This window comes from Procambarus clarkii, chromosome 33 (assembly GCF_040958095.1).
Source record: "Procambarus clarkii isolate CNS0578487 chromosome 33, FALCON_Pclarkii_2.0, whole genome shotgun sequence".
Classification (NCBI taxonomy): Eukaryota; Metazoa; Arthropoda; class Malacostraca; order Decapoda; family Cambaridae; genus Procambarus; species Procambarus clarkii.
Window position 1 is genome coordinate 34,776,677 of NC_091182.1, and position 20,406 is coordinate 34,797,082.

At 42.8% G+C, this 20,406-nt stretch overlaps 1 protein-coding gene across 1 annotated transcript in view; it reads right to left on the minus strand.

The window, feature by feature from the left end:
• LOC123765210 (leukocyte elastase inhibitor) overlaps window positions 1-20,406 on the minus strand; it is a 133,993-nt gene that overhangs the window by 49,258 nt on the left and 64,329 nt on the right. Inside the window, exon 3 of the mRNA XM_045753679.2 lies at window positions 12,466-12,648. Coding sequence (XP_045609635.2) covers window positions 12,466-12,648 — 183 coding nt within the window. The remainder of the gene's footprint in view (window positions 1-12,465; window positions 12,649-20,406) is intronic.

Here is a 20,406-nt window from a genome sequence, read left to right on the forward strand (position 1 = left end):
GCGTTGAAGGAGAGGCGAATCATCACCCTGACAACAAAGGGTAAGATCATCGACATAGAGAGCGGAGAAGACACCAGAAGGAAGAGAGGAAAGAAGACCATTGAGGGCAACAAGAAAAAGAGTAGTGCTCAGAACACTACCCTGGGGCACACCTTCGTATTGCTGAAAAGAGGGAGAGAGAGCGGTACCAAGGCGCACCCGAAAGGAACGACGAGAGAGGAAGCTGCAGGAGAAAGAGAGGGAGATGACCACGAAGGCCAAAAGAATGAAGTTGAGATAGGATATGATAACGCCAAGTGGTGTCGTAAGCCTTTTCTAGGTCAAAAAGGACGGCAACAACGGAGGTCTTCGCAGCAAAAGCAGTACGAATATAGACCTCCAAGTTCACCAGGACATCTGTCGTGCTGCGGCACTTGCGGAAACCAAATTGAGAAGGGGAGAGGAGGTGATGGTGTTCCAGGAACCACATCAGACGAACGTTAACCATACGTTCAAAGAGTTTGCAGACACAACTTGTGAGAGCAATAGGGCGAAAGTCCTTAGGGGAAGTACCCAGAGACCCCGGTTTGCGAACAGGGAGGACAACGGCATCGAGCCAGTCCTCAGGGACTGACGACGACTCCCAGATCCGATTATACAGACTCAGTAAATACTGAGACGTGCTCGGAGGGAGATGGCGAAGCATCTCATAATGAATACCATCGGAGCCCGCCGCCGTAGAACCGCAGAGGGCCAGGGCAGAATGAAGTTCAGAGAGAGAGAAGGGATCATTATAGGGAAGCTGAAGATGAGTGCAGAAATCTAAAGGACGAGACTCAAGGACAGGTTTACGAAGAAGGAAAGATTGGGGAAGATGAAGACCAGAGCTAACAGAAGAAAAGTGGGAACCCAGTTCGGAAGCGACCTGCAACGGGTCCGCCACAAGAGTATCATGGAGGTGAAGGACCGGTGAAACATCGGGAACGAACTTACCCGCTATCCTGCGGATACGCTTCCAGATCTGGGCCAGAGGGGTCTCGGACGTAATTGTTGAGACATAAGATGCCCAACATTCACGTTTAGCCGTACGGATGGCCCTACGGGCCACCGCACTCGCTTTCCGAAAGAAAAGAAAAGAATCGGTCGTCTGCCTACGGCGGTGCCTCTTCCAGGCTGCACGCTTACAGCGGACAGCCCGAGCACAGTCCGCATTCCACCAGGGAACGCACTTCCGTGGACCCCGAGAGGAAGAGCGAGGAATAGAGCGGAGGGCAGCGTTGAAGACAGTGTCATGAAAAAGGAGGAGAGCGCGAGAGAGAGGCAGAAGGGAGAGGTCAGGGAGAGCAGCACTGAGGGTAAATAGGGTCCAGTCTGCCTTAGCAAACTGCCACCTAGGGAAAGAGAGGGAAGGGCGAAAAGAGAAAAAGGAAACAAGGATGGGGAAATGATCACTTCCATGGAGGTCATCAAGAACCTGCCACGTGAAATCTAAGTAAAGAGAAGAAGAGCAGAGAGAAAGATCAAGACAAGAAAGGGTGCAAGTCCGAGAGTCCAAATGAGTGGGCTCACCAGAATTCAGAAGAGACAGGGAAGAAGAGAGGAGAAACGGCTCAAGGAGGCGACCCCGGGTATTCGTCAGAACGTCACCCCAAAGAGAATGACGACAATTGAAGTCACCCAGCAGGAGCACAGGCTCCGGCAAGGAGTCCAGGAGGTGTTTCAAATCAGGAAGAGAGAGCGGGACACTCGGGGGTAGATAAATGGAACAAACTGTGTACCATTTCCTCACAAAGATACGAGCAGCAGAACAATGGAGAGGCGAAGGAAAAAGTAAAGGAACAAAGGGAACATCAGCCCGAATCAAAAGAGCAGAAGAATTAGAGGCCCCATCAATGGCTGGGGGGGGGGAGAGAAAGGAATAGCCACGAAAACGACCAGGACGAGCACCAAGCATTGGCTCCTGGAGACAGACACAAAGGGGCGAAAACCGCGAAATCAGAAGTTGGAGTTCGAGGAAATTGGCGTAATAACCTCGAACGTTCCATTGAAGAATGGACAACGACGAGAAGAGAAAGGACAAAAACAGAGAACAAGGAAGAAACAAAGGCGAAAGAGCAACAGAGCACGTTAAAGAATATCAGGGTCGGGATCAGGGTCAGCAAAGTCAGGGTTAGGGGGCATGGGTAAACTGAGCAAAGACGGAGGGAAGGAAACGGGAGAACAGAGCAGAGGTGGGCGGGCAGGGTCTGGAGGAGGAGGAGGAGGAGGAGGAGGAGGAGACAACTGATAGGAGCCGTCAAGGACAGCAGCAGGAGCAGGGGGAGTAGAAAGAGGGGAGCGCACCCCAGCAAGAGCAGCAACCGAAAGGGAAGCAGGGGCCAAAGAAACCTCCATAGCAGGAACAGGGGGCGCAAGCACTGAAACGGGAGGGGAAGGAGCAACAGAGCCAGAAGGAGGAGCTGAGGAAGAAGGCGAAGCCTTCTTACCCGCCGGGGAAGAGGAAGGAGAGGAGCCAGGCTTACGCTTCTGACTTAAAGAGACCGGTGTCCCAGCAACTACGTACCGGGCAACGGATTCCAGTGTCTCAACAGGAGAAGCCGAACGAGAGCACACACGACGGCCGTGAGGAGAGCGATGGACATCCGCCCGCACCGACAGGCGGTGGGGAGAGCCAATAGATGGAGGAAGAGGATGGGAAGGAGGATCGGAGGGGGACGAGGAAGAAGACACAGAAGACACGACAGACCGGGTAGAAGGAAGGGGAACTCCAGACAGAGGACCAGGAGGAGGATCCTTCGGGAGAGAACCCAAAGGAACAGAGGAGGGGGCAGTGGGCGCATCAGGGTCCAAGGCCCGGAAACGGTTGTGAGTCTGAGGAAGGCGGGAAGGACGAGGAGAGGAAGAGCGCAACACGCGAGCATAAGAGATATTAGCATAAGGCGGGAGCCGGCGAACCTGGCGCCTCGCCTCAGGAAAAGATAAACGCTCCCGGTGCTTCAGGTTGAGGACGGCTGCCTCAAGCTTGTAATGGACACACGCACGGGAGAAGGTAGGATGGGCCTCACCGCAGTTGAGGCAACGAGCCTGGGGAGAAGTGCACTCCGACTTAGAGTGATCTTCGCCACCACACAAAGGACAGAGAGAGACAGTCCCGGAGCAGCGGAGGGCACCATGCCCAAACCTCCAGCACTTGTTGCAGAGCCGAGGAGAAGGAATGTACTCCTGGACAGAGCACCTGGCACCAGCAAGAATGACAGAGGGTGGAAGGGTCCTACCATCAAAGGTAATCTTCACAACCCGGAGGGGTTGACGGCGACTACCACGAGGGGGACGAGTAAACGTGTCCACCTGGAGAATAGAATGGCCCTGGGCAGCGAGGATATGGCGAATATCGTCGTGGCAGTCGCGCAGGTCCCGAACACCGGTTGCAACATGGGGCGGGAGCAAAATAGTGCCAACACTGGCATTCAACTGAGCGTTCTTCGAGACCCGAACGGGGGTCTCGCCAAGGCAGGATAAGGCAGCCAAGTGGGAAGCAGCATCCTGAGAAGGAGCAGCAACGACACGTGTACTGAGACGAGTGGGGTTGAAAGTAATGGAGGCATCCACGGAATCAATGAGATGTCGATGAAGGGAGAAATCGTCAGAAGGCGCAGAATCAAGAGGGAGGAGATCAAAATATTTGGCCCACGAAGCGGGACCAAACAAGGCTTGATAGGTAGCAGAACTGGAAGGAATCGAGCGAGGGCGGCCGTGACGAGGACGGCGGTGAGAACCCCCAGAGAGAGAGGGGTTAAAAGGCGCAGTAGTTACAACTAGATAAGGAGCCGCGCTAGGGGACGAGGTAGTCACCACTGGGGGCTTGGGGCTCGACCCAACCACAGAGGAGGGAGGGGAGCCAGGGGAAGGAGTCAGAGAGGCCAAAGGAGGAGCAAGGTCGGGGCCCAATGCAGCGGAGGCTACAGAGCCCGGTCTTCCAATACGGACCGACTCGGGGGCTTGGTCGCCCACCCCACGAGCCTGAGAAGGTAAGCCAGAAGTAGCCGAAGCAGGGGTTATCTTCTTGACGAAATGAAGAATTAACTCATGAATGTGCCCCCACACCCACCATGGAGCCACAATTAGAGGCAGGACACCCAACAAGAAGCTATCGCCGATCTTGTCGGGGCCTCCTAGGGGTGCGTCGTGAGTATACGCCCCACAAACGCCACCTTAAGAAACCGACAGTCCGTCGAGATCGGGTTCAGTGACGAAGTGGGGATTGACAATAAAAGGTTCCCCTCGCTCTCGACGTCGGGTACTGCAGTTCTACGGGTGCATGAGTATGCCTCCTCAAGCACCCGGGCGTCAAAATAGAAGAAGTCCATGGAAGAACCAGAACGAGCAAAAGGTCGGCAGGAAACGGCAAGCAGATAGGAGAAGAGGGGGAAGAAAAACGAAACAGAAGGAAAAGGGAAAGATGCCCAGCAAAATTGGAGAGGACGGCAGCAGGAGCACAAGGCTAGAAAAGGACAGAGGACTGTCCCAAGGAGCATCACACTCCGGCAGCCGCCCACTAATTAAGCCCCCACACGGCGACAACGAGCTGAGCGGGGAGGGGGCAAACCACCTTAAGCCCATCATCACACAGCAAAAATCTGCTATCAGAATAATAACTAACTCTGCTTTCAGACAACACTCAGCTCCCTTGTTTAAATCCCTAAACTTGCTAAATATTAACTCCCTCCACACATTCTCTTGTGTCAACTACATTTACAAGACCCTGTTCTTAAATGCAAACCATGCTCTGAAACTCTCCCTGGACAGATGTAATAGGACCCATTATCACCACACCAGAAATAAGTATCTCTTTGATATCCCCAGGGTCAAACTTAATCTGTGTAAACACTCTATGCAAATTAAGGGACCTAGTCTATGGAACTCACTCCCTAGTGAATTGAAAAACTGTAAAACTTTTGCCTTATTTAAAAGCAAAACCAAAAAGTACCTAACTTCATCTATTTAGTTTCCTACACTGAGCTTTAAATTTGCTCTGTACCTAGTGTTACCCAATCTCCTAATTTTTATGTAATATCAAACAACCTTATCATTGTGCTCATTGCTGTCTTCTTTTATGTGCTAGCCATATGCTGTATTGTGACTACCAATTTTTGTCAACTACCATTCAAGCTGTCATTGCAATCAATCTTATATTGTTTCTGCTGTATTGTGCCTACCAATTTGTTGTCAACTACCATTTTAAGCTGTCATTGCAATCAATCATAGCTACCTATGTGCTTTAATATACTGTACCTATAATTTTCTCTCATCTTCTTTTTTTTCATTCCATGTAATCTGTTATCATTTTTTTGTCTATAAATTTTGCAAGTATTTACCTCCTTAAAATTTTCTTAGATTAAGGACCTGCCCGAAACGCTGCGCGTGCTAGTGGCTTTACAAGACTGTAATTACCATATTTGTATCCTCACATTCCTTATGTACATTCTTGTATATGCATAAATAAATAAATAAAATAAATAAATAAATAAATAAATAAATAAAGTTATATGGAGGACCTATGGCAATTCCACGACCAAGAGATGGCTTCCTGAACCTTGCAGGAATTAACCTCACTGAGGACCAAGTCACTCTCCTAAATCTGGGCATAAACTGTCACAGTTATGTCCAGACCGAGTGAGATGGCCCGGAAAGTGGAGTTGGAAATTCTGTTGGACGACATATTCGACCTCGAGACACAAAAGAAGGTCACTACCAAAGATACCTTACAAGCAGAACTTATTGCGGAAGGAGGAAAGAATCGAGGCAATTACAGAAGCACCATACTGTCCCCCGAGCTCAAAGCGGAAGCCAAAAGCCTTCGTGAGAACAAGGAGATAGTTGTCAGGAGAGGTGACAAGTCGCCAATATACGTTATTCTTAAAAAAGACGAATATCTGGCGAAAATGAACCTCATACTCTCTGACCAAACTAAATTCCAAAGGGTAACGAAGGACACTACAGCCGAATTGAAAGCAAAGGTCAACAAACTAATCGAAACTGTGAACGCCAAGAAATCAGGACTCCACCTGCCAAAGATTATTGGGGAATATAAACCTGGATATGCGTATGGAAATGTCAAGACACACAAGCCTGGAAACCCACTTCGGCCAATCATTAGCCAGATACCCACACCCACGTACAGACTAGCGAAGCAACTCAACGGCCTGCTGACTCCTTATGTCCCTTGCGCCTTCAGCCTGAAGTCGCCAAAGGAATTTGTTGACTTACTGCGGGGCACACGGGCCACAGGAATAAGAGCCTCGTTGGACGTAGAATCGCTGTTCACCAACGTACCAGTGGACGAGACAATCGGGATGATAGCTGACAGAGTGATCCAGCCTGTACTCCTCTTGACATACCAGAAAATATCCTAAGGAAACTACTCCAAGCTTGTACTAAAGAGGCACCCTTCTTGAGCCCGGATGGGCACATGTATAAGCAAGTAGATGGGGTCGCCATGGGTTCTTCCCTAGGTGTCCTGTTTGCAAACTTCTACATGGGTACCATCGAGCAAAAAGTCTTAGTCGACATGAACTTGAAACCGGCCATATACTGCAGGTATGTTGACGACATTTTTACACAGGTACCTGATGTCAGACATCTGCAGGAGCTGAAGGAGGCATTTGAGCGGAGTTCCGTGCTGCGTTTCACTTACGAGATGGAAAAGGATGGGAAGCTGCCCTTTCTAGATGTAACAGTCATGGAAAAGAGCGGAGGTTTCCACACTGCAGTCTACACTAAGGAAACGAACATAGGAATGTGCCTAAATGCCAAAAGCGACTGCCCAGATAGCCCAGATAGGTACAAGAGGAGTGTTGTTAACGCATATGTTGACCGTGCTCTCAGCCACAGCTCAGAATGGAAGCAAGTCGACGAAGAACTCTGTAGGGTAAGGCAGGTCCTAGTCAACAACGGCTTCTCCAGTGGTTTCGTCGAAGACATCATAAGAAGGAAAGTGAAACGCCATGCAACCTCTGAAGAGACAACCAACACAACACCTATACCCCCTATTAGACTATTTTACAGGAACTTCTTTTCCACAGCTCATAAAACGGAGGAAAGGGTCCTGAAAGATATTGTTAATAGAAACGTTATCCCTACAGACAAAAATCAGAGGATACAACTGACGATTTACTATAAAACCAGAAAAACGGCCAGCCTACTCATGAGAAACTCTCCAGACACAAAATAGAACGCTTTAAAAGAGACCAACGTCGTCTATGCCTTCAAATGCCCTCTTGGGGACTGTAAGCTCCAAAAAACCCAGTATATAGGCAAGACAACAACATCTCTTTTTAGGCGTTTAACGATGCATAAGCAATAGGGCTCCATTAAGGAACATATAATCTCTTCCCACAACCAAACCATCGCCAGAGAAATCCTAGTAAACAACACAGAAATCATCGATAGATACAGCGATAGCAGGCGGCTTGACGTTTGCGAGGCACTACACATCAAGAAGTCAACACCAGCAATCAACAGCCAATTAATGCACAACTATATTCTACCCACCTCAAGACTCCGCTCCAATATAGAAGCATCAAGAAATATGGACCAAATATGGACGCTCGTGTCGCGTCAGACTAGAAATAAAAATGAATTTTGGAGAATTGATTTTTGATTTACCTCCAACAGTGAAAAGAAATGTACGAAAGATTGAGAAAATTCGTGTTAGAATTATTAATCTTACTTTTTCGGTCATATTTAATAATATATATATATATATATATATATATATATATATATATATATATATATATATATATATATATATATATATATATATATATATATATGTCGTACCTAATAGCCAGAACGCACTTCTCAGCCTACTATTCAAGGCGCGATTTGCCTAATAAGCCAAGTTTTCATGAATTAATGTTTTTTCGTCTACCTAACCAACCTAACCTAACCTAACCTAGCTTTTTTTGGCTACCTAACCTAACCTTACCTATAAATATAGGTTAGGTTAGGTTAGGTAGGGTTGGTTAGGTTCGGTCATATATCTACGTTAATTTTAACTCCAATAAAAAAAAATTGACCTCATACATAGAGAAAAGGGTTGCTTTATCATTTCATAAGAAAAAAATTATAGTAAATATATTAATTCAGGAAAACTTGGCTTATTAGGCAAATCGGGCCTTGAATAGTAGGCTGAGAAGTGAGTTCTGGCTACTAGGTACGACATATATATATATATATATATATATATATATATGTATATATATATGTATATATATATATATATATATATATATATATATATATATATATATATATATATATATATATATATATATATATAACATATATATATCATATATATATATGCAGTAGCAGCCCCACATGCAGGGGATTTTCTGTTAGCAACACCAATGTCGGCAACTGGCATGCGTCTCACACCACACGCCCTCCGAATTGCTGTGGCCCTTCGCCTTGCTGCCCCAATGCACACCAGATATAGGTGTATTTGCGGCGAGGTGGTGGCTGACAGGTACGGCCACCATAGCATACTCTGCCAAAGCACAGGGGGATGGCACTCGAGGCACAGTGAAGCTAACGACATCATCAAGAGGAGCCTCACCACAGGTAGATGCCCAGCTGAAAGAGAGTCCCGTTACCTAACGCCCCATAACTCTGATGCTCTTATTGGTCGCCCGGATGGTATTACAGTGAACCCCTGGAAGAATGGCAAGCAGTTGGTATGGGACTACACGTGCGTATCAACCCTGGCTAACACCTACATTAACCTCAGTGTTGCACAACCAGGTGGTGCTGCCACCCACAGAGAAGCAGCCAAATCCCGTAAGTATAGAGAACTGGATCACCACTACAATTTTGTCCCCATTGCTTCTGAGACACTCGGCGCCTGGGGTAAAAGTGCTACCAGTTTTTTGAAGGAACTGGGTTCTAGGCTCATTGAAACAACAAGGGACCCTAGAGCTGCCAGCTTTCTTTTCCAGCGCCTCAGCGTGGCGATACAGAGGGGAAATGCGCACTGCATCCAGGGTTCCTGCCCGCCATCTGAGGAGCTGGAGGAACTCGACAACCTATGATAACCATCTTTGTAACCTATATGTAACTCCTTTTTTGTAACAAGGTTCAAATAAAGCAAATATATATGTGTACATACAAAAGAATGGGGGTGGTAGGAGAAGATAATATTAGTGTTTAGTGAGAGACCACAAGGTCTCCTCTGAATACTTTTTATTTTCTTCTCCGAGGCTATGGGTCCCCACATTGGCACCAGAGGTGGTACCCTCACAAATTAAAAAAAAAAAACATATATATATATATGTCGTACCTAATAGCCAGAACGCACTTCTCAGCCTACTATTCAAGGCCCGATTTGCCTAATAAGCCAAGTTTTCATGAATTAATGTTTTTTCGTCTACCTAACCTACCTAACCTAACCTAACCTAGCTTTTTTTGGCTACCTAACCTAACCTTACCTATAAATATAGGTTAGGTTAGGTTAGGTTTGGTTGGTTAGGTTCGGTCATATATCTACGTTAATTTTAACTCCAATAAAAAAAAATTGACCTCATACATAATGAAATGGGTAGCTTTATCATTTCATAAGAAAAAAATTAGAAAAAATATATTAATTCAGGAAAACTTGGCTTATAAGGCAAATCGGGCCTTGAATAGTAGGCCAAAAAGTGAGTTCTGGCTACTAGGTACGACATATATATATATATATATATATATATATATATATATATATATATATATATATATATAAACGCTTTCAACTCGGTCAAAAGGGAAGCAATCCTCACTGCAGTCCAGGAACATTGCCCAAGCATTCTCCCGTTTGTGTCAGCAGGCTACAGCAAAGACTCAACCCTCCTGTTTGGCAAACATGAAGTCACCTCAGCAGAGGGAATTCAACAGGGTGACCCACTTGCACCGTTCCTCTTTTGCATAGCGGTTCGAGAAATTACAACCAGACTGTCCAGCGAGCTCAACATCTGGTTCCTGGATGATGGCACTCTGGCAGGCACACAAGATTCCCTGCTAGAAGACTTACAGCTGGTGAAGACACGGGGGGAGTCCATGGGTCTCGTTCTTAGCCCCTCCAAGTGCGAAATTATTGCATCTAGTGAAGTAATCATTAGAGCAGTGAAATCAGTTCTACCAGAAGCCTCAGTCGTTAAACCTACCGACAGCACACTACTCGGAGCACCTCTGGGCCACAATGCCATTGCTGCAGTCCTTGACGAAAAGTTTAGAGACCTAAAGAGGATGGAAGAGAGAATTGGGGACTTGGACTCCCACGATGCCCTCTACCTTCTCACAAAGTGCCTTACCCTGCCCAGGCTAACATACTTCTTAAGGTGTGCACCAACTTTTGGCAACCCACTTCTAAATCAATATGATGAGCTCCTCAGGTCAATATTCAGGAAGGCGCTCAACCTAGATTTAGATGACAGTCAGTGGGACCAAGCAACACTACCAGTGAGATTTGGAGGGATAGGCATACGTAAGGCAACTGAGGTAGCACTTCCAGCATTCTTATCCTCATGTACAGCAGCCAACGAATTGGTAGGGCAGATCCTACCAGAGCGTATGAGAGAGACAGCGGGAACTCATGATCAAACGTTCATCGAAGCAGCCAGACAATGGGACACCATTGCACACCCTCAACCCCGACCACAAGTCCCAAAAGACCACAAGCAGGCCCACTGGGATAGCCCCATAATGGAAAAGACTGTCACAGCAATGATTGACAACGCTGATGCTGAAAACAAAGCCCGCCTCCTAGCGGTAACAGCACCCCACGCCGGGGATTTTTTATTTGCTGTGCCCAATGCAGCCCTGGGAACTCGCCTCAGTCATGACGCTCTCCGCATTGGAGTTGCCCTTCGCCTTGCCGCCCCCATCCTCACCGAACATAGGTGCATCTGCGGAACTGCGATGGCAGACCAATATGGTCGTCATGGTCTGGTATGTCGTAAATCACAGGGTAAAATTGCAAGACATGAAGAAGTCAACGACATCATCAAGAGGAGCCTCGCCACAGCCCGCTGCCCGGCACAAAGAGAACCACACTTATCCAGACCTAACGACCCTCAGAAGCGCCCTGATGGGGTCACCTTGCTACCTTGGAAGGATGGTAAGCAAGTGGTATGGGACTACACGTGCGCTGCCACACTGGCCAGTACCTACCTCCACTACAGCACACGTGAAAGCGGTGGTGCTGCTTCTTTCAGGGAATCGCAGAAAATTATTAAATACAGAGGTCTAGCACACTGCTACAGCTTTGTTCCGATCGGCTCGGAGACCCTCGGTTCGTGGGGAAAATGTGCATTGAAGTTCCTGAAGGAATTGGGGGACAAATTGATCAGCGCTACAAAAGACCAGAGAGCAAAAAGTTTCTTGTTCCAGCGCCTCAGTGTTGCGATTCAGAGGGGAAATGCCTGTTGCGTCTTGGGCACTAGTCCAACTTCAGAGGAATTCGAAGAAGTGTTTGACTTGCAACGATGATCGAACCCGTCTGTGACATTCATCAAAGTTTCCCATTGTTGTGTTCTTCAAGAGATCCATAACCTTTAAGCACCTTTTTGCATTATTATTTTTGTATCAACCCATGTATATCTTGTAACCATCAAATGCATAATAAAGCACAAAAAATATTCAAGGAAGGGGGTGGTAGGAGAAAAGCACACAGAAACTGTATTGGAGGGGATCTAAACATTCCCTCTAATGCGTTATGCGTGGTTTCCTCCGAGGCTATGGGTCCCCCTTCTTCCAGCTAGAGGTGGTACTCCCTTCCCATTGTATTCTCAATTAAAAAAAAATATATATATATATATATATATATATATATATATATATATATATATATATATATATATATACATATATATATATATATAAATATATATATATATATATATATATATATATATATATATATATATATATATATATATATATATATATATATATATATATATATATATATATATATACATGTATCTCTGTTTAAAATCAGTGAAGAAATGAGAAATCAGTGTTTTTCTGATCGTTGTTGCATCAGAACTAACGAATTTTTATTAAATTTAAAAAAAAATCAAAATATTGCTATCTTGTAATGATAATGTTTAATTTTAATACACATGATACAGATTGTATTCATGCGAGGGAAAATTAACTTAAAAATCACTTTGTCGATTAGTCTTTCCCACAAAAGTGTTGTAATGTTACTTGTCAACACGAGCTGGCATTCTCCAAATATCACATGTACACTGAAGAAAAGAATGCATGATGATATTACAAGGTACCCCACTTACCTTACCATCTTACCTCCAGGTAAGCTAATACCGAGTCTTACCTTACGAATCTTACCTTACCTTAGACTTATCTTACTAGTCTTCAGCTAATAATGATTGTTACCTTACTTACCCTTTTACCTCTCCAATAGCCAAAAACGAGTCTTACCTTCAGGTCAGTGAGAACATCTTGAAAGGCAATATGCATCTCCTCTTTACTCTGAGAGAGATGCAGAGCAGTATGCAGCTCCCTCTCTGTGTTGCCAGCAGTCCCCGAATGTGTCATGCCCAAAGCTGTCATGATACTGAAGGGAGAAAAGAAAACATTCTCCGAATTCTTCTGGGCCAGTTTCTGTCAAATATAAGAAAATACATCGTCATTCCTCAAGCTTAGGTAAGATATATATATATATATATATATATATATATATATATATATATGCGGAAAATCCACAGAGAAATATGCATATTTCTCTGTGGATTTTCCGCATAAATGATCAGTGTTTTGTGATCGTCAATTGCATATATATATATATATATATATATATATACATATATATATATATATATATATATATATATATATATATATATATATATATATATATATATATATATATATATATATATATATATATATATATATTGGTGTATACTGGCAGCAGGTTTTCTTTCAAACAAGTTTCATTGAATATGACCGCATATTCTGTATTTATTATTTTCTGGTTTAGGGCTTCTATCCCTCTAACTATTTTCTTAGCGTCAGGGCTTAATTGAAATAGGAGTTCTCCAAAACTCATTTTCGTACTTTTAAGGTGAAGAAAAGAAGTGATTTACTATAGAGTGTATTACACTTATTTGTATAATTTGCACGACGTTTCGAACCTCCATGGTTCATTCTCAAGTGAACAGATCTTACAATACTAGTTGATTTTATACCCGCATTAGGTCAGGTGAATAATACAATGAAGGTGAAAACATGGGGGGATACATAAGGGATAAACATAGGGGCTGCAAAAGGCTTATTGGCCCATACGAGGCATCTCCTATCTAAACACAAAGATTAATCCAGTGTAATTGGCCTGTTATGTTGGACATTGTCTTCTGTGTTGGCATCGATATGTTCTTGTCTTGTCCTTACTCTCATGGTGGGAAGAGTAAATAGTTCCGTGATTTGGGTGTTCATGGTAGGTCGCTCTATTCTTATGTGAATTGCCTCAAGAATTTGTAATCTTCTTGAATCTTGGGTTTTGTCTATTATGCAAGTATTCTTGTTCAACATTTCTCTTGTTAGAGTAATGTCATGGGCTTGTCTCATGTGATTCCTAGGGGCACCAGATTGAAGATGGCATGTCAAACGCCTCGTCAGCTTGGTCGACGTCATACCTATGTACTTACATTGAAGGTTACATCCTTCGTGGGGGCAAGTGTACATGTATACAACGCTTGACTGCTGTAGAGGGTTCTCCGTCGGCTTCGGGCTGTTTTTGATAAGGAGTTCGGAAGTCTTCTTGGTTTTGTAGAATATTATCAGGTTTATGTTTTGGTTAGGAGTAGTGCTTGCATAATAGACAAAACCCAAGATTCAAGAAGATTACAAATTCTTGAGGCAATTCACATAAGAATAGAGCGACCTACCATGAACACCCAAATCACGGAACTATTTACTCTACCCACCATGAGAGTAAGGACAAGACAAGAACATATCGATGCCAACACAGAAGACAATGTCCAACATAACAGGCCAATTACACTGGATTAATCTTTGTGTTTAGATAGGAGATGCCTCGTATGGGCCAATAAGCCTTCTGCAGCCCCTATGTTTATCCCTTATGTATCCCCCCATGTTTTCACCTTCATTGTATTATCACCTGACCTAATGCGGGTATAAAATCAACTAGTATTGTAAGATCTGTTCACTTGAGAATGAACCATGGAGGTTCGAAACGTCGTGCAAATTATACAAATAAGTGTAATACACTCTATAGTAAATCACTTCTTTTCTTCACCTTAAAAGTACGAAAATGAGTTTTGGAGAACTCCTATTTCAATTAAGCCCTGACTGCTAAGAAAATAGTTAGAGGGATAGAAGCCCTAAACCAGAAAATAATAAATACAGAATATGCGGTCATATTCAATGAAATATAATATATATATATATATATATATATATATATATATATATATATATATATATATATATATATATATATATAATATTATATATATATATATATATATATATATATATATATATATATATATATATATATATATATATACATATATATAATAATAATAATAATAATAATTTTTATTTAGGTAAGGTACATACATAAAGAGACTTTACAAAGTTTGTTGGCTTTATAGATAGAGCTAGTACACACAATGCCTAAAGCCACTATTACGCAAAGCGTTTCGGGCAGGAAAAACATTAATGACTAAAGCTTAAAACTAATGGGTAAAAAGAATAAAATGTGTTGCGAACAAATAAAAATAGAGGTAAAAGAGGGGGGAATATTGTTGAAAAAGCAGCACAGATACAATTACAAATTATTACAGAAAATTACATTCAAACAGCGTTGATTTGAAAAACAAAAAAAAAACAAAAAACATACATGGGTTGACAACAGAGGAATAAGGTAGGTTACAGGGAATTTATTAGGTATAGCTTCGTTTTTAACTTAAACTGGTTGAGAGAGGTACAGTCTTTAACATGGTTGGGAAGGTCATTCCACATTCTGGGCCCCTTGATTTGTAGAGCATTTCTGGTTTGATTAAGTCGTACTCTAGGAATATCAAAACTGTATTTATTTCTGGTGTGGTGCTCATGGGTTCTGTTACAACCTTCTATGAAGCTTTTGAGATCAGGATTGGCATTATAGTTTAGCGTTTTATATATGTATAATACACATGAGAGAATGTGCAGTGACTTAATGTCTAACATATTCAGAGATTTGAGTAGGGGTACCGAGTGATGTCTGGGGCCAGAATTGGATATTGTCCTAATAGCAGCTTTGTGTTGAGTAATTAGAGGACGTAAGTGATTTTGGGTAGTAGAGCCCCAAGCACAAATACCATAGTTGAGATATGGATAGATAAGGGAGTAATAGAGAGTCACCAGGGCAGGGCGTGGTACATAATATCTGATCTTAGAAAGAATGCCCACAGTTTTTGAAACTTTTTTTGATATGTTTAGAATGTGTCCCTGGAAATTCAGCTTGTGGTCAATGAGAATGCCAAGGAATTTTCCATCTAATTTGTTACAAATTTGGGTATTGTTTATTTATATATATATATATTGTGACGATAATCTCCTTCAAGAGATTGAGCCTGCTCTTCCCTCCACAATTACGTCGTTGTGGTTATATAAAACTACTATGGAAGAAATGTCCAACAACGACAACAACACCAGCAAGGCTTGCCAGAGCGCAAAACGTTGCAGCCAGAGACACCTGTTCAGACTCAAACCGCCAAACTACTCGTTGATCGCTACCGGCCCCGCTGATTGGTCGCCGGTCTGGCTGCACCTGCACTCGCCCCCCCATACTACTTGATGTCTGGGGTCGCCACGACCTCAGACCTCAGAATGTTCAGTGCTTTCGTGGTTATCACTCCTCCCAGCTAGACGTTAGCGTGTACTGAGAGAGGTGATAGCTTAAAGCCAATATTCCAGCACCTCCCATTTAATTTTGTGTTGCACTTCTTGTTATTTTGCCTTAACGTAACTTTTCATTGTGTCATTTAAGTATTCTTATTATTTTGATTGATTGATTTTATTATAAGAATTTGTTTGTGCATTTTATTCATGTTTTGATTTATTTAACGTAATTAAAATTTCATTGTTAAAGTTTACTTGTGTTTTGTGTGTCTTCTCCTTACCTTACCACAGACGAAGTTCCAGTTTTTTCTTTTTTTTTATAACTATGTGACGAGGCCATACCCCTAGCCTTAAACAGCCGAACACCAACGCGTTACCGTCACAATATATATATATATATATATATATATATATATATATATATATATATATATATATATATATATATATATATATATATATATATATATATATATATATATATATCTGCGTACCGTACGCAGTGCGTACCTGCCATCGAGATGGCAGGTACGCACTTAAATCTTAAATCCACTACATCATACTCGGAGCCCAAAAGAGGTGGGAATTCCGGGGCATTTAACTTCCCAGATATCCCATCCTCTCCAGGCAACTGAGACAGTGAGGGATCGTTCACATTTTCCATCAAGCCCTGTTATATGGGGCAGGACCTGTGACAGGAAAAAAACATGCATTTTTTTAAAAACTGCGCCATCTGTTAGACGTGAGAGCAACACACACTGTAATCTCAGTGTTACGGACCCCGAGTCCAGCGTCCTAGCACAGAGCAGTGACGTCCACGCCATCTGTGGGTCAGCTCCCGAAACCCCCTCCAAATGGACGACGCCATCTAGTGAGGACGGGATATACTGGCCACAGGGGCTGGATTCCCGTCTTAATCAACTCGTAACATAGCCGCTGCTGACCTCTGGTGAGGTGACGCTTAGACAGCAACGCCATCTATGGAGTGGATAGGTGGGCATTTGCGTCTAAGCCTGTAAGTGAGGTGCCCTAGAGTGTAACCAGTACTGATGACGTGTCTGATTACAGAGTCGACCTGGGACTGCTGAATCGGACGGTGGATCAGTCTACCTTAGGCAGCCATAGTATTCCCACGAGTTTGCTGCAGAAGCTGTGAGTCACCCCCCGGATGAACACTGTTGTGTTAGCCTGCCTGTGACGTGGCGGTTGAGGAATTGTCATACCAGGGGCTGACTGGTGGAGAAGACTAGCCACTGGGGTGTTCTGGTGAGGAGGGTTATCTGTGGAATCACACGAGGCTCCTGCCTAGGGTTCGCAACCCTAGTATCGGTCGTGGAGTGGCCTACGCAGCGTAGCTGATTGGAACCTGCCAGCTACAGGCTGGAATTGTGGTTGACGGCCTCCACGACGGTGCACCCAGTGGGACTGTGATTTGGCTGGCCTGTGGCCGGGGTAGACTCGCCTAGAGAATCTACGGATTCGTCGTGAGGCCACGAGAAGGGAACCAGGGCCCTTCATCTTGAGCACCGTGGAACACTCCGCGTCGTCAGAGGAAGACCATATTGTACATTATAGTGTTTATACCCCCCCTGTGTGATAATATATATATTTATTTATTGGTGATGGTAATTATATATATTAAGTTTAGTGAATTTGTATCCCTTCCCCTTTAATTTACTTGCGTTATGGAACACACCTCTTGAAAGCCACTACTAGCTTGGGGCCGGATACCCAAACTCTAATAACATCAGAGAAAGAACCCAGTTGCGACCCAATAGGGCCGTAACACTCAGAAAGTTCTTTACCGATTGCTTTGAAATTTTGACACAACGTTGCATTCGAATAGGGACGTCTTTTTATATACCTACTATATAGATGCCACCCCTGTGACAGGTAAAAACATACGTTTTTGAAAAACAGCGCCATCTGTTGCACCAGCGCCATCTGTTAATGGCAACATGCATGCTATACTATATGTGTCACGAATTCCATTTCAATGTTTCCAATTGCATTGATAAATTTTATTTTCATAAATTTCAGTTTTTAGCGCATTATTTTGTGTGACATTGTAATAAATAATAATAAATAAATGTTTATTTAGGTAAGGTACATACATACAAGAGATTTTACAAAGTTTGTTGGATTAATAGATAGAGCTAGTACATACAATGCCTAAAGCCACTATTACGCAAAGCGTTTCGGGCAGGAAAAATATTAATGACTAAAGCTTAACACTAATATGTATAAAGAATAAAATGTGTTGAGAACAAATAAAAATAGAGATAAAAGATGAAGGAACATGGCTGAAAAAGCAGGCACAAATACAATTACAAATTATTACAGACAAACAGCAGTTGTTTAAAAAAAAAAAAACCATGGGTTGACAACAGAGGGGTAAGGTAGGTTACAGAGAATTTATTAGGTAGTGCTTCGTTTTTATCTTAAACTGGTTGAGAGGGGTACAGTCTTTAACATGGTTGGGAATGTCATTCCACATTCTGGGTCCCTTGATTTGTAGACCATTTCTAGTTTGATTAAGTCGTACTCTTGGAATATCAAAACTGTATTTATTTCTGGTGTGGTGCTCATGGGTTCTGTTACAACCTTCAATGAAGCTTTTGAGGTCAGGATTGGCATTACAGTTCAGTGTTTTATATATGTATAATACACATGAGAGAATGTGCAGTGACTTAAAATCTAACATATTCAGAGATTTCAGTAGGGGTACCGAGTGATGTCTGGGGCTAGAGTTGGATATTGTCCTAATAGCAGCTTTGTGTTGAGTAATTAGAGGACGTAAATGATTTTGGGTAGTAGAACCCCAAGCACAAATACCATAGTTGAGATATGGATAGATGAGGGAGTAATAGAGAGTCACCAGGGCAGGGCGGGGTGCATAATATCTGATCTTAGAAAGAATGCCAACAGTTTTTGAAACTTTTTTTGATATATTTAGAATGTGTCCCTGGAAATTCAGCTTGTGGACAATGAGAACGCCAAGGAACTTGCCACCTAATTTGTTACAAATTTGGGTATTGTTTATTTTGAGATTTATTGCCAAACAGAATATAGAAAGTTTTGTCAATGTTAAGGGTGAGTTTGTTTGCAGTTAGCCAAAGATGGACTTTGTTTAGCTCAGTATTTACTGTGGCATTTATAAGCAAGGGGGTCAGGACTGGAGTAAATGAAGGTTGTGTCGTCAGCAAATAGAATTGGTTTGAGGTGTTGGGAGGCATTTGGAAGGTCATTAATGTAGATGAGAAAGAGGAGAGGGCCAAGTATGCTGCCCTGAGGGACACCAATGTTGATGGGTAGGGTGGGAGAAATTGAATTATTCACAGAAACATACTGGAGCCTGTCAGTAAGGTAGGATTTGAGGTATTGCAGGGAGTGTCCTCTGACTCCATAATGATGTAGTTTAAGGAGAAGGTTTTGATGGTTGACAGTGTCAAAAGCTTTACGCAGGTCCACAAATAACCCAACAGGGAAATAATTTTTATCAAGAGCTGTATGAATCGAGTTAAGCATACTAATAAGTGCATCGTTAGTCCTTTTTTTGGGTCTGAAGCCATATTGACAAGAGCTAAGTATATTGTGTTTGGCTAGATAAGAGTAAAGCTGCTTGTAGATTAGTTTTTCAAATATTTTTGACAAGTTAGGCAGGATTGATATAGGTCTGTAGTTGTTAACATCTGTGAGATCACCACATTTGTGGACAGGGGTTACACTCTTGATTTTTTTTTAGAATGTCTGGAAAGGTTTGGAGTTCAAGTGACTTGTTGAAGAGCAATGCAATAGCAGGGGCTAAAGATCTGGAGGCGTTTTTGTAAATTAAAGTTGGTATCTCCTCGAGGGCACTAGACTTGGTTTTAAGGGAAAGGATTATCTCATTAACATCAGTGGAATTAGTAGGCTTTAGGTACAGGGACTGTGGATTGTTACCGGTAAGATAGTCCTTAACATCAGTACTGGAAGATGGAATATCATTTGCAAGGGATGACCCAATAGAAGAGAAGAACCTATTGAACTCAATAGCAGAATCAGAGGCTGAAAGCTGACCAACGTCATGGGACAGGAGTGTTGGTTTGTTATTTAAAATCTTCTTTGATACCAATATTTGTGAAATTGTGCTCCAAGTTTTTTTATTATTGCTCTTTATTTGGGTAAATTTATCTTCATAGTATTGAGTTTTGGCTCGTCTAATTATTTTAGAGGTAATAACAAGTAATTCTTTGAGAATTCTTTGGAGACGGTTCCTAACCTATACTTCTTCTCAAGGTCATGTTTTTTGTTAATGGATTTAAGTATTCCCTTTGTAAGCCAAGGATTGTTAAGCCTTTTGTTTGTGACTTGTTTTGTAAGCATAGGACAGTGGGTGTTATAAAGGCTAAGAGTTGTTTGAAGAAAAGATTGCACTGCTAGGTTGATGTCCCCTATGTTACCTAACTCGGACTCCCAGTTGACATTATCAGCAGCAGTTATAAAATTGTTTATAGCAGTTTCATTGTG